The sequence below is a fragment of the Anolis carolinensis genome, chromosome 2 (genome assembly GCF_035594765.1).
Source record: "Anolis carolinensis isolate JA03-04 chromosome 2, rAnoCar3.1.pri, whole genome shotgun sequence".
In the NCBI taxonomy this organism is placed as follows: Eukaryota; Metazoa; Chordata; class Lepidosauria; order Squamata; family Dactyloidae; genus Anolis; species Anolis carolinensis.
Window position 1 is genome coordinate 299,200,990 of NC_085842.1, and position 15,311 is coordinate 299,216,300.

The 15,311-nt window shown below is 38.7% G+C and overlaps 1 protein-coding gene across 2 annotated transcripts in view; it reads right to left on the bottom strand.

The window, feature by feature from the left end:
* Positions 1 to 15,311, bottom strand: part of parp8 (poly(ADP-ribose) polymerase family member 8) — a 256,946-nt gene that overhangs the window by 85,772 nt on the left and 155,863 nt on the right. For both annotated transcript variants that reach the window (XM_008102812.2, XM_003216192.4), the window contains 2 exons: positions 8,826 to 8,863; positions 2,777 to 2,866 (listed from right to left, as the gene is read on the bottom strand). In XM_008102812.2, the coding sequence (XP_008101019.1) occupies positions 2,777 to 2,866; positions 8,826 to 8,863 (128 nt within the window). The remainder of the gene's footprint in view (positions 1 to 2,776; positions 2,867 to 8,825; positions 8,864 to 15,311) is intronic.

A 15,311-nucleotide genomic window follows, 5' to 3' on the forward strand; every position in this document is an offset into this window, starting at 1 on the left:
GAGGCTTCAAAGTGGAGTCTGCGACATGTGAGTGCAGAGGAAAAAAAAACACAGATCACTTACTACAAGGCCATTTGAGCCCTGCCACATGCACAAGGGAGGAGCTTCTCACAGCAACACCAGAGGCACTCCAAGTGGCCAGCTTTTGGTACCCTCAATTTGCTTCTTACATGATAAATAAATAAAATCTTTATACTTGAGAATCTTATCTAGAACCATAACTACAGAATACAGTAGTGCTGTCTGTCCATCTAGATCAGTTCTGGCAGCAGAGTCTCTGGCAAAGGTTCTTCACCTATTGGACACCTACTGTCTAATTTGTTCAACTAGGAGTGAAATCTGGGAACTTTTGGTAAGCTCTGCATATACTCTATGAATGAGCTATGACCCCCCCCCCTTTCCCAAACCAAAATCCTGAATTATATAGAACACAGGGTTCTAGAACACATGACAAGGCTACTCTATAACAGTGCATAGAAATAGGTTGTTACATATATAGAATGATGAGTAATTGGTTCATTTCACCAATAACTATGGTATAAACAAACTCATGATTTTATTATTGTAACTTGTCAATTTTGTGATTGTAATTGTGGTCTATTATGTGTTGAGGTTGCAACAAAGTAAATGGGAAGCAGGTTTCTTCTGTATCAAAAGCCAGTGGCTTGCAGTTTTCACGCAGATGTACTTACCCAAAACAATTTAAAAGTTGCTGTTCTGGGATTGAGTAGACCTTTTTATGTATTGGAGAAACAAGATGGGTACATTTTAAAAATAGTAACTAACTACAATGGTAAGCAACTATGTTGAGCCTTGAAACTATTACAGTAGTTGATCAATTTTTTCAGATAAGCTTTCCAAGGCCTGGTCTAAGAAGTGATGATATTTAAATGTTCTCATTTCTAGTGGAACTATTTTTTTAAAAAACCTTTTAGTACATATTGCTTCTATCTCTTGAAAATCATATTCCTGCACCGTGGCTGTCAGAAACATCTGGTAGGGACATAGGGTTCCGGTGATTATCTTTGTGACAAGGCACTCAAAATGTTAAAAAGAGGTTGTGAATAATCCACTGCAGGGAAGACATTTTCAGAAGCATTCCCCTTGTCCTAAATGTAAAATACCAGCTCTGAGCAAATATTCTATATCCTTATAAATCTCCTTTTCATTTTCCCCACCAGCTAGTGTTAGCTGTGCTATTTTAAAATTAATGCATAAGGAAGACTAAAACCACATTTGAGCTGTTGATTTTAATTACAGTTCATGTAAAACTAAAGAATATGAATTTCAAATGTAGCCTGCATTTTTATTTACAGAGAGAAAATAATGCATATTTACCCTTGCAAAACAGACAAAGAATAAGGCATCAGTTTATACAGCACTTGTCCAATAATATGGGTATCCGAATAATGCAATCCTATACAGAAGGTTATAAGATTAAATTCTAAATGTATTTTTTTAAATTTTACTGTATGATTTTAAGACCAAATACTAATGTGGGAAACCTTTGTATCTTAGCTAATGCAACCTTCCCTGTTCCTAATAACTGCCATGTTGGCATTTATTGGCAAGTCAACAAGATGCTCTGTCAACCCATCCCCCAATATGTTTATTGTTGTGTGCCTTTAAGTAATTTCTGACTTGTTGTGACCCTAAGGCAAAGCTATCCATGAGCTTTCTTTACAAAATGTGTTCAGAGGTGGGTTCCTCTTGTCTTCCTCTTAGGCTGAGAGAATGGCAATTCCAAGATCACCCAGTGGATTTCATACCTGAATAGAGATTCAAAATCTGGTCTCTTAAGGCCCAGTCCAACACTGCAACCAATACAACACATTTCTAATCCACAAATAGAAAGGGATTTAGGACTCTTAATACCTGACTGCTTTTTTGAGGTGACCATTACATTCCCCTGAAGCTCACTCTCAGATACAATACTAACATCTATATCCAGTTCTGCCTTAAGCCTTTGCTTGGAATAGTGCATATCTTCTATCCTTGTGTGCCCTTCTCCAGTGCTACTCCAAGTGATTGTCCACACACTAGTATCACTTCATGAAACGTTGGCTGCTGGACCACAACAAATATCCAATAAAGAAAGAAGCATAGCCAATGGGTGCAAAGATGAGGGAAAGGTATTTGCTGGTCTGTGGCATCATATATCTTAAGAAATTTTCTGCTCTAAACAGAACTAGCCATTTCAGTGCTTATGAAGCTATTTTTAAGAAGAATGAATTTGATTTTATGCTGAAATTATCCCTAACACAGAAGTAGAAGAATGATGCTGTGACTCCCAGAGCATTGTTCTATTATTAAACATTTATGGATGGCTTCAGCATATCCTTATAGTCACTGTTCTAAAACTAGATTAGAAACTGTGTTACCCGCATCTCCCATGAGGCCCATGCATGTCCTAGTGTAGTCCCCACCACAAACTGAAAAACAAAGGTAGCCTAAAGGCACTTAAGTTGGTTGGGAGTCCTGTCCACAGTTTATGTTTATTCTATTCATGACTGATATTGAACCAAAATTTAGAATGCAATTTAATAGCCTAAAGGAGTTTACAGACAATTAAGTTGAGAAGATGCAGTGTAAAGACATGAATGAGTTATCCTAATATTTGTTGGTGATTTGTTTGTTGTTTTGATAAGCGTTAGGGAGGACTGAACAGATCTTTTTTGCTTTAGACTGGGGAAATATAAGAACTCCAAATAAAAGAGTTAAGTTCAGTCAGCTGTATAAGATGCTTAGTATGAATCAATTTAGCTATCTGTGTTACCTGTAGAAATTCGGTGGAAAATCACTGGAATTGGCTCTGTTGTAACTAACACGTCTTCATCATTATCTGAACTGGACACGTAGGTGTTATCTGTAATGGGGAGAAGAACAATATTCAGTATACATATGAAAACAAAATGCAAACTCCATAGGCACTCCCTAGTCACACATTTCTAAAAGAGGAGCGGGAAGAGGAAGGAAAATTAATTTCTCTATTTTAGAATGAAAGAATTTATAACTGCTCATCTCTTCTGGCTGGCTGGGAGTCCTTTCCACAGTTTATGATTATTCTATTCATGGCTGATCTTGAACCAAAATCCAGAATGCAATTTAACTGCTATGGGAATGACAGAATCAGACTTATGTAAACTCCCAATTGTGCAACCTTTGTACTTTTTCAGAGCTCACACAAGGAGGTATTGGATATTTCTTTGTGCAAGAGGGGTTTCTGATCTCCTAGTGAGCTAAGACAACCATAGATTTGCCCAAAAAAGTCCATGGTACTGGAAGCTCTAACAAACACCTGAAGAGCTTGGCACTGTTCCAGGCTCTGTTGGGTGCCTCTATCCTCCTTCCTAAGCCCAAGAGCCAGGACATGTACACTTCTAGAGCTTTTCATTTCAGCCTACGAAAAACTCTCTTGAAATTCCTGCTTGAGGACTGAGGGGTGTGAGGAAATATCTTCTATGTTGTTGCACCATAGTCAAGCCCTAACTCAGTCTCACTTTGGCTTCATTTTGGCACCAAATTAAAACACAGCTTTTGGGATCTAATGCTTTTATCAAACTTGTTCATGTACATGGTTTAAACTGTTTCAGATTTTTAAGTCATTAGATAGTTTAATATGATTTTGACTTTGCATTATTATTTTTTTACCATTTTTCAATTCCAAATTTAAAATTTGATGTTATTCTACTGTGCATTTGGGATTTTAGATATAGGTCAACATACAAATATTTTGATGTTTATATGTCTTCAAATCCCAGGTTAAAGACAAAGAAACATATTAACTTATACCCCATGAATTGCATAGAGTTTCTTTGGCAGAAAATACTCAGAGGTGGTTTTCTATTGCCTTCCTCTGAAATACAGAAGACCCCATAACTGCAACATACACCTACAATTTCACTTACCTATACCTGGGAAAATGGTTTCTCTAGGAATTTGCTAGGTCCTCCAGAAATGTACTAGGTCCTCCAGCTGATTCTATAGTATGCTTCCACCAGAACTTAGCATAAAATTGCATTCGAGGACATAGCAAATTTCTAAAGCATATCTCTCTAGGAGTCTCTTAGGTTTTCCAATACAATTCTATGGTATACTGGGACCAAAAGTAAGATAATTTAATGGTGTGCAGTCGTCTCCATGATTTTATGCAACTGTGGTCCAGCCAGAAAACCTTGTGGATATTGGGGGCTTACTGTGTTACCTACAGAAGCTGGTATTCCTCAGAGACATCCAAGTACTAACAGGACTGAGTCTGCTTAACATTCAAGATCAGGTGGGATTTAGTGCCTTAGGATGTTTGGATATTTATGTTAATATTTTAATAACTAAAAGAAATGATAGAATAACCTATTACTGTTTTTGCGAGTGCCTGTTTTTTTCAGTAGTAGAAATGATTAATAGAGGGAAGGACTATTTTCACAAAAGCTTCAAAATCCTTCTGTGGTAGGGAGCCACCCTGAATTCGAAGAAAAAAGCAGGTAACAAGTAAATATAAATATTAACCAGCAACAATGACGGTGTGTCCAGAGAGACAGCTTCACAGAGTGAGAGTCAAAAGGCCAAACAGTCAAAATGCCTTTTCTTTTCTCTGACTGATATGCGGTAAAAGCATACTCAATAACCCATTTTATAGATTTAGGCTGCAATCCATAACCCACTTAGCTGTGGCTTTATGCTATATTTTACCCCCTGTTCATTGATTTCCAGTCCCATTTGGAAACTTGAAAATACTTTTTCTAAGCCCATTTCTCTTCAATCTGGCAGCCATTTATTTGCTTAACCCCCCTGTAGGATATATTGAAACTTAAAACAAAGGTACCTATTATTTTTTGTTTACTTCATCTTCTCTCTGGGAGAGCATGACCTGATAGCTGGCAAACAGCCCTGGCCAATTCCCTTGAATGTGGTGTTCTGTCCTTCCTGACCTAACTAAATGACCGAGCCTCTCAGACAGAAGTCCATTACTGATGGCAAATGAGGAGGTTTGGATCTCAGAAACTCTCCTGCTAGTTAATAAAGTTAGACAAGTGATTAGCATAAAGACAGAATTGTTTCTGCAACCCAGATCCGTTGGCCAGCATTACCTTGCCCACTTATTCATTGGAACATACTCTGTACACTGTAATGACTCCTAAAGGAGTCATAGTACTATGTTGTATTGATTTTCAGTAATGGAACTTTTCATCTCCAGACTGTGTATTGCAAGCTTTCCTTTTCCTAGAGTACAGGCTTCTTTTCTTTGTATCGCCCTCATAAAAATTTATTTTCTGAAATTTGTACGAACTTAATATTACATTACTAGTCTGCTTCTGATATAGTTTTTCAGGCTTTGTCTGGACTGAGTTGTTGAGCCTGCAAAATTATGTCAGAAGCAGGCTAGCATTATTATTATTATTATTATTATTATTATTATTATTATTATTATTATTATTAATTTTGTTTCTTACCCACCTCTCCTTGTAGCTTGAAGTGGGTTACAAATAATTAAACACATAAACATTGTAAAAATACAACAAATACACATATTAAAATGTATTTCTATGAAAGATACACATTAAAATATATTTCTATAAAATACACATTAAAATACAATATAATATTAGGTTTGTACAAATTTCAGCAAAAAAATCAGTTTAAATTCTTGAAACTAGCTCTTGTTATTTCTATAGCTGAATTATAGCATAGAAACAGAAATTTCAAAGAAAAATTGGATGATAATTCCAAGCTTCCTCCCAGTCAGCATTAACATCAGGTATTCCATGAACTACAGTCTAAAACATAATTTTCTCATGCTCTGTGTGTATGCCATCCTTTTTTCAACCTGATGCCTTAGATGCTGTGAACATCCCTCATCATCCTCAGCAAGGAAGATGCTGTTCAAAAATCCCTTTGCCTTACTCATGATTCATCATTAATAAATCCCAAGGGCTCCGCACTCTCTCCTCCGTCTTTTGTGAGTCACAAAACATGGAATTAGGATGACGGAGCCCCCATCATATGGCATGGGTGTCCTCATCATAGGCAATGACCTCACTATTGGTTAGTTGTGAGTATGTTTTTATTGTATTTTATACATTTTGGATCTTATATGTATTATGTTTTAATGTATTTTGTTGTTGTATTTTATGGTGTATTCTGGGCTTGGTCCCTAGGTGAGCCACCCCAAGTCCCTCCAGGGAGATGGGGCAGGATCTAAGAATAAAGTTGTTGTTGTTGTTGTTGTTGTTGTTGTTGTTGTTGTTGTTACCCTAGAGGATAGGGGTGGCAATTGGATTCACGCCAGCAGAGCCAAATTTAGTTTGACACAGCTGGCAGTAGAGATGTCCTGCCACTGGCGAGATGGCTCAGGGCTGCAAAGCAGGCCAGAACCAGCGTTTCAGATGCTAGCCTGCTTTATTTGTCAGTGTAGAACCGCTCTCAGGCCCCTCCCACACAGCTGAATAAAATCCCACAATATCTGATTTGAACTGGGGTATATGGCAATGTGGACTCAGATAACCCAGTTCAGAGCAGATATTGCAGGTTATTCTGCCTTGATGTTCTGGGTTACACAGTTGTGTGGAAGGGCCGTCAGTTAGCAGGAACTGTAAGTAAGCAGAGGAGAAAGAGAAAAACTGGAGGAGGAGGGAGTAACTGGGACTAAAAATAGTTGAAAAAGTGGGACAACAGAAGATTAACTGGGACCCCTTTCACACAGCTGAATAAAATCCCACATTACCTGCTTTAAACTGGAATATATGGATGTGTGGACTCAGATATCCCAGGGTTTTTTTTTCATGTCAGGAGTGACTTGAGAAACTGCAAGTCGCTTCTGGTGTGAGAGAATTGGCTGTCTGCAAGGACTTTGCCCAGGGAATGTCCGGATGTTTTGGTGTTTTTGCTATCCTTGTGGGAGGCTTCTCTCACGTCCCCGTATGGAGCTGAAGCTTATAGAGGGAGCTCATCTGCTCTCTCCCCGGGTTGGATTCAACCCTGTCAGCCTTCAGGTCAGCAACCCAACCTTCAAGTCACAAGGCTTTAACCCACTAGGCCATCGGGGGCTCCAGTTCAAAGCAGATATTGTAGGATTTTCTGTCTTGATATTCTGGGTAATAATAATAATAATAATAATAATAATAATAATAATAATAATAACAACAACAACAATAATCTTTATTTATAACCTGCTTCCATCTCTTTGAGGGGACTCGGAGTGGTTCACATGGGGGCCAAGCCTGATCAACAGATAAAACAAAGTGATGATAGCATATATAATTAAACCAATGTGGCTGTGTGGAAGTGCCCAAGAGATGCTCCTGCCAGATCAAGGCAATTGGAGGGTATGGGCAGAGCATGTCCTTTTCCCAGCAGTATACAAGTGCCATGTTCCTAAATGGACACTGATCTCTGTTTTTGTTCACAGTGCAAATTTATAGGAAATCCTGCATCTATGGGATTATCCACACAGCCATATAACCCAGAATATCAAGGAAGAAAATTCCACAATATCTACTTTAAACTGGGTTATATGAGTCCGCACTGCCAGTTCAAAACAGATAATGTGCGATTTTATTCAGCTGTGTGGAAAGGGCCTATACTTCCTTCATTCCAGGATAGCAGCTGAATCTCCACTTTTCACTATCAAGTGGGAAGCACCGTAATCTGCTAGCCATATTGATATCAGATGAATAACGGTGATGAAAATAGAAACCACTGTATGTACACACACACACACACACACACACACACACACACACTCTTGCCAAGAATCAGTGTTGGTCTTCTGGGTTTTGGAGTCTTTACAATACATTTTTATGTGTTTTCGGGTGAGCTATACATAATTCCTCCACAAGACCTTTTTGAAAGTGGAAAAACAACAAGTGAAAAAACACTTTTTTGAACCTGAGAGATCATCTCTATATGCATCTCTAGGTCCTCCACTGTGAAACTATGGTCAACTTGCAATAGAATTCTGGAGGACCTATTCATTGTTAGTTATTCCTTCTTGAAATCTCTAGGTGAGTCCCCTCGGGGAGAAGGGCGGGGTAGAAATATTGGAAATAGGTGACTCTATAATTAACTTCCCCTGGAAGTTGACCACAGATTTGCAATGGATGACCAAGAGATGCCTAGAGAGAATATATTAATTAAAGTGGTGAATAACCACGTCTGCAAAAATGAAATCCTCAAGTGTGAAGGGATGACTGTACAGTAGAATAGTTTCTAATGCAACATAATCTAAACCAGATTACTCTTCCTTATTTCATCTCAGGGCATCATGGAAATGCCACTTTCAACATCTAGTAAGGTCACTCTCTTTCCTCCATCTTGCAGTCTTAGTGTTTAGTTTAGTTTTTTGTCATTCCTAATGAAGATATTCTGGAGATTTTGCACCCCATTTTATCTCGTGAGGGCTGGTCTAATAACACTGTCCTACTACTATTGTGTTTTGGATTATCTCTCAACAGACAACCAATATCTTTGCTTTCTGAATGACATAAAGACACTCTCTTTTGTTTATAAAATGATCAGAGGCTGGTGCTCTTTTAGTTAACGTTGTCAGTAGAACACCACATCAATGAAGACTGCAGGCTGAGAAAAATCTCTCTTACCCACCCACACAGCACATTCCTCCTTCCATGAATTGGATTCTTTCATTCCTAGCCTGCTTATAAAATGAAGGCCCAAAAAGCAGAAGTAACTAAAGGAAGCAAATGAAATCACTAATGAAATGTGATTAGCACAAAGGTGAAACAGGGTGCAATAATGGAGTTTCAAATGCCTTTAGCTGAATCCTTTTTGAAAAAAATAATGGCAACAGCACATGGAAAGTAGCACTTTACCTGGATAATCCTCAGAGACGTGCACTGAATAGGATATGCTGTTTAAAAGAAAAGAAAAAAAAAGATAAGGGAGGACATAAGAGAAGCTGAAGAATAATTGCACTGAACTTGTCCATAGTTATTTATAGTTTTCTGACAGTTCTGTACAACAGCCACTTTGACAGCTTTCAAAACGCTTAGTGAAAATAAATAAATAACCAAACACCAAGTTAACAGCATGAGGCTCTCATCCAAAAATACAAAAGTGGAGGGGGAAGGTGGGCAGTGAGGAAGAAAATGTAGATCGTTGGTCTGATTCTTGGTAAAGTTTCTTACACCATTGGCTTCTCTCTGTCTTGTTTAAGATTTATTTTTATTCCTCAGGGGAAATGTATTAGGGCTACAACCTACAAATTACTTTCAAAATTCTTTGCTAAGATTTATGAATTCCTTCAGGGCTCCTTTCCTAGAGTCTAGAGTCTGCCGTAAGAGAATTGCTGTCTTTGGTCTCCCCGCCCCAGTGGATTTTACTCAAGAGCACCCTGTCCCTTCAGTGGCAGCTGTACTTCAGTCATTGCCTTGAGTTATATCTTCTCATCTACAAGCCAGTCATTAGATTTACACTGGCATAGGATTCTACTTCTTTAGTTGCAAAGAAAGACAAAATATAAATTAGCTTGTAATCTATTTTATTTTAAACTTATTTTAAAGTCAAACATCTCCTCCCCCGTGCTCTCTGGAAGGAGAAGGCTGAGCCAGAATAACAACAGAGATAGCTGTAGCCTTGGTACTCTTCTCTTTGGCAGAAAAGGCACCAAAGTTGTTTCTTTTGCAGACACAATCTGGAAAGGTCAATTCACACAGCACCATCTAACTCAGTGGTTCTCAATCTGTGGGTACCCAGATGTTTCGGTCTTCAACTCCCAGAAATCCTAACAGCTGGTAAACTGGCTGGGATTTCTGGGAGCTGTAGGCCAAAACACATGGAGATTCACAGCTTGAGAACCACTGATCTAACTTTTATCAGTTTTCACATTCTGGTGCAGTATGGCAGGGATTGCTACATATGAAAATGCTGATATTACAGATTGTTTTCTTTCAGCTTTTCTATTTTTTCTCCATCTCATTTCCTATATAAATGATTATCTAGGAAGGTCTGGAACAACCAGTATCTATTTTTTTTTTTAAAAAAAAATGGTGATGCTTGCTTGATTGAGCATGCCATCCCACATCCACCTACCATGCAATCCCAATCAAGATAGGCCACAGTAGCAAAAAAAGAAAAATCTGTTTTTTTTTCCTGAAAACTGGAGCAAAGATTTGAGTTTTTAAAAGAATCATACTAAAATCTAAAAGAAACATTGTCAAAGTGGTTGTATGTGGTGTATTCCTACAACACTAGAAGAGCTGAGTACAGATTTGTTTGCTAGTGTAGATGAGGCCACAGCTGATAAAGCTGTGGTCAGATCCTTATAAAGTGACCTCTCTGGATATTCATAGAAGAGGAGAGTAAATATGTGTAGTGCAATGTGTAAGGTTTGTTATAATCCACCCCTTTCAACCCAGTGCTTCTGGCTTTTAATACGAGGCTGAATGTACATGCCACATCATTATTATATGCTATAAAGCCAAAGTTGGGTATGATTGAAGCTATAATGCAAAACATCATGAGGAAGGGGATATATTGAGCAAGGACTCCTATCCTAGAGAACAGCAAAATTGTAGATAAAGAGAAGGAAAGATTTAGAAATACCAAGTCCTATAAACTAAGATTCAGTGCTTGTGGGTCCGTAGTGATAAGATGACCTGGGAGCAATTCTAAAAATGAAATCACCAGGATCACAACAGTCTAATTATAAAAGATATCACTGTTTGGAACATGACACATTATCCAAACTCGTCTCACTGATTCCTAGATTCTTGAACAGAACTGCAGTCATTGATGGTAGAGCACTCTAACCAGTAATACCTGGGAAACTCATACTGAACTAAAGTAATAAGGACAAGGAAGAGGAGGAACCATATGCTAGAAAAAGTAATAATTGGGAAGGATTTTAAAAAAATGTTAGACTGCTATTTTAAATCAATAGGTGACCCTTTTACTAAAATCTGCAGCAGCTATTCCAGATAATGCAAGTGGCAGAGCCTGTGAAATTGATGACACACACTCTGTCTGGCTGGAAACTGCTGACTTTTTCTGCATGGGTGCTTGTACAGCTGTTGGGTGCCACCATTTCCTATTTTTACACTAGTTCAGCCGTATTATTTAGTAGCAACATTGTGCTCACTGCCTATTTCATTGCCTATAGAAAGCTTACAGAATTTTTACATTAAATATTAAGCAAATGTCATAAAGTTTCCACACACAGAGACACAGACCACAGAAAGAGATAAATTCTGCTGTTTCAGCACCATGAAATAAAGAAAGTTGCTTGCTTTCATCTCTTTTGTTTAAAGAGGAAGAGTCTTCTAAGCACTGTACATTCTGTAAAACCAGAAGTAATTCCCACATTACTTCTGAATAAAGAAAGGAAGTTAGACTTAATGGCCCCAAAGGTACATAGGGATATGACTTCTATTATTTCAGGTGTCCCATATCCACCAGAGCAGTATCCCCAATTTCATTTATCTCCATCTGACAAAATATGTCATCGCTAGGCATTTTCTATGTTCTCTAGGTAATTCTATGGCAGGCATGGTCAAACTTTTTTACCCTGGAGCCACACTTTGAGGGCTCCCAGCCCCCAACATGCCTTCCTCTCTTGTCCTTTTGGCATAAGGACATGGTGGGTTGCCACATCCTTATGCCCAGAGGATGGGGGAAATTTTGAGGACCACACATAAGGGCCCAGAGGGCTGTGTCTGGCCTGCAGGCCTTAGTTTGCCCAAGCCTGTTCTATGGTATGCTTTCACTGGGGGTTAACCATAGGATCACACTGGAGAACTTAGTGAAGCCAAAAGAGGTGACCTCTCTAAGCACTTCCTAGATCCCCCAGCATAACTCTATGGAATGCTTCCACCAGAAGTCATTTGTTCAAAAGGATTTTCCATAGTTTCATGTATCCACAGAAATTACTGGAACATATCCCCCATGCATATGGGGTCATGATGTATTTGAACAAAATCTAGAATCCCTGGGATTGGAGATTCTGGGAACTATAGTTCCCAAAGCTGATTTCTTCTAGATGCTATACGTTGCCATTCCCATTTTTTGTTGCTAGACTAGTAGTGGGCCACCAGATTCTTTGGGATCTTTCTACATGGAAATACCACTGGTTTCAATCCTCATATTTTATTTCCAATCACATACAAAAAAATAGGAGTTACACTTGTGGAGAGGTTTTGCAGGGGAGTTATTGGAGTCTAGCCTCAAAGACTGTCTCCATGGAATAAATAAATGGGTTCGTTTCGCTGGGGAAGTCATTCTAAAAACAAAATGACATCAGAACATTGGGCTACACCTCTTAGGATCTCCCAGCAAGAATGGGCACTAGATTCTAGGTGCTGTAGTCCAAAAGAAGGAATTCGTCCAGCTCTACATTAAAGCCCATGTCACTTATGATTAGAAATGGGGAGAGGAATTGAAGAATCCACAAAAGTTGTTATTGGTGCAAGCAGCCTTTGAGGTCTTTGAGGAACCAGGCATTGGTCCCAAACCACATGTGTGCAATAATTCAGTGGTTAGATAAGCAACAAACCACAGTTTATAGCTGGGATGGAGAAACCGGACTTCCAGAAGTTGCTAGATGCCAACTCTCATCCAATGCAGCCACTTTGGTCAATGATTGGGAACCGGATATGCTATAGTCCAAATATCTGATAAGGCTGCCTGCTCTACAGGCTTTTCATACTGGATGAAACCTGACACAGGGCCCTTCCATACAGCCATATAACTCAGAATATCAAGGCAGATAATCCATAATATCTGTTTTGAACTGGGTTATCTCAGTCCTCACTGTCCTATAACCCATACAACTGTGTGGAAGGGGCCATAGATGCCTCTACAAGATGGTCTGCAATGATGAAGCAATAAAAAAGAAGCCTGTATTCTACCTAGCTATCTTCTGCTTTGTGGATAGTCTGGTGTTAACAGGAATGCCACTACACTTGGAGGTTTTTCTAGAGCAGGGGTCCCCAAACTTTTTAAACAGGGGGCCAGTCCACGGTCCCGCAGACTGTTGGAGGGCCGGACTAGAGTTTTTTTAAAAAAAAACTATGAACAAATTGCTATGCACTCTGCACATGCCTCATTTTGAAGTAAAAAAAAACCAAAATGGGAACAAATACAGCCTTGTTGTTAATAATAATAATAACAACAACAACAACAACATAAAAGAGGGTTGGAAGAGAGCCCTTGGGCCACTGAGTCCAGCCCCCTTCTGCCTTTGTGCACCCAAAGCACAAGCAAAGTAACCCTGACAGATGGCCTCCCAGACTCAATGTTAATAATAATAATAACAATAATAATAATAAAAAGAGGGTTGAAAGAGACCCTTGGGCCATAGAATCCAACCCCCTTCTGCCTTTGTGCACAAAAGCACAAGCAAAGCACCCCTGACAGATGGCTACCCAGCCTCAATTTTAATAATAATAATAATAAAAAGAGGGTTGGAAGAGACCCCTTGGGCCATTGAGTCCAACTCCTTCTGCCTTTGTGCACCAAAAGCACACGCAAAGCATCCCTGACAGATGGCCACCCAGCCTCAATGTTAATAATAATAATGGTAATAAGGGTTGTAAGAGAAGAAGAGACCCCTTGGGCCATTTAGCCCAACCCCCTTCTGCCTTTGTGCCATGGGGGCCGGATAAATGGCTTCGATGGGCCGCATCCGGCCCCCGGGCCTTAGTTTGGGGACCCCTGGGTTACAATCTATATATGGCTCTCCTCACACGGGGACCTGGTAACCATACAAACAAAACTAAACTTAAAAAAAACCCTAATTTTCTAATGGTATGGAAACATCAGCCTATTATCAGGTTAGCTGGAGTCAAATGCAAAGACAATCTCAGCATTTATGCTGTGGGAGCATAAAGATCTCACATGCTCTTGTGTACCAGGAATGTATAAGGATGGAATCATTCTCTTCATTACAAACACACCTCTACTAACAAAGCCTCTGTGAAAAAAAACCCTCCTTTTTACAAAGTCTGTTTATGCCTGTCCAGCTCTCTCTTCTTCTTGGTACTCCCTTTAACTGGAAAGGGTGAGATCAGCATGCCTCTTCCATATGTTAAATAAGTACAGACCCATATGTTTGGTCACCAAACAGAAATAATAAAAGTGAAGACAGTGAAAGCAATAAGTCATCCTTTGATACATTTTGGAAGAAGCCTTAAACTTATTTCAAAAAGATTTAAAATGTTTTTATTTATTTATACTAGGCTTATTAACATGGTTGTTTTAATTCACATGCGCATAATGTTATGTTTCACAAGAAAGGTTTGTTGAAATATGTTGACTTGCTCTTCTTTTTATTGTGGTATCCTTATTTCTTCCATGAAATGTCTGCCTCTAGTATCAAAGCTTCTGTTAAATAAGTATAGTGTCAATGCCGCGAAGCACTTGTACACTGTTAATTGAGATATACCTATGTACAGTAGAGTCTCACTTATCCAAGCCTCGCTTATCCAAGCCTCTGGATTATCCAATCCATTTTTGTAGTCAATGTTTTCAATATATCATGATATTTTGGTGCTAAATTCATAAATACAGTAATTACAACATAACATTACTGCGTATTGAACTACTTTTTCTGTCAAATGTGTTGTATAACATGATGTTTTGATGCTTAATTTGTAAAATCATAACCTAATTTGATGTTTAATAGGCTTTTCCTTAATTCCTCCTTATTATCCAAGATATTCGCTTATCCAAGCTTCTGCTGGCCCGTTCGCTTGGATAAGTGAGACTCTACTGTATTTCCAAAGCACCACATCTGTATAGAAGGATGCAAAATCAGACCACAATCTGCAGCCACACTGTAGTTGGATGCTTCAATGGCTTTGTTAATTTTTAAGGGAGCCATTCTACCCTGGAAATGGGAGATCTTTTCATCATGAAGTGCAGCCTTCTTCACCCATTTCTATGGCAACTGTAGTCTGAAACATATCAATCACTTTGTAAAAATTGAATAGCCAACAAAAATGATTTTATGACTCTTTGACTATATTCTGATGCTTTTTTCTTCAAGCACAACAATGAAATAAAAAAGAACTTTTCCAGTCTGAGATGTTTTGGATAGTGTGGTAAAAGTGGAATCTCCTATATATAATTTCTTTGTACTGCTTAGAGAGTATCTACACTGTAGAATGAATGCAATTTGACACAATTTTAACTGTATGGCTAAATGCTATGGAATCCTGGAAGCTCTAGTTTTACAGTGTCTTTATTCTTCTATGCCATAGTGCTAGTGCCTCACCAAACTACAAATCTCAGCACTATATAGCAGACAAAGCTAAAGACTCTGTAAAATGACAAATCCCAGGATCCTATAGCATTGAGCCATG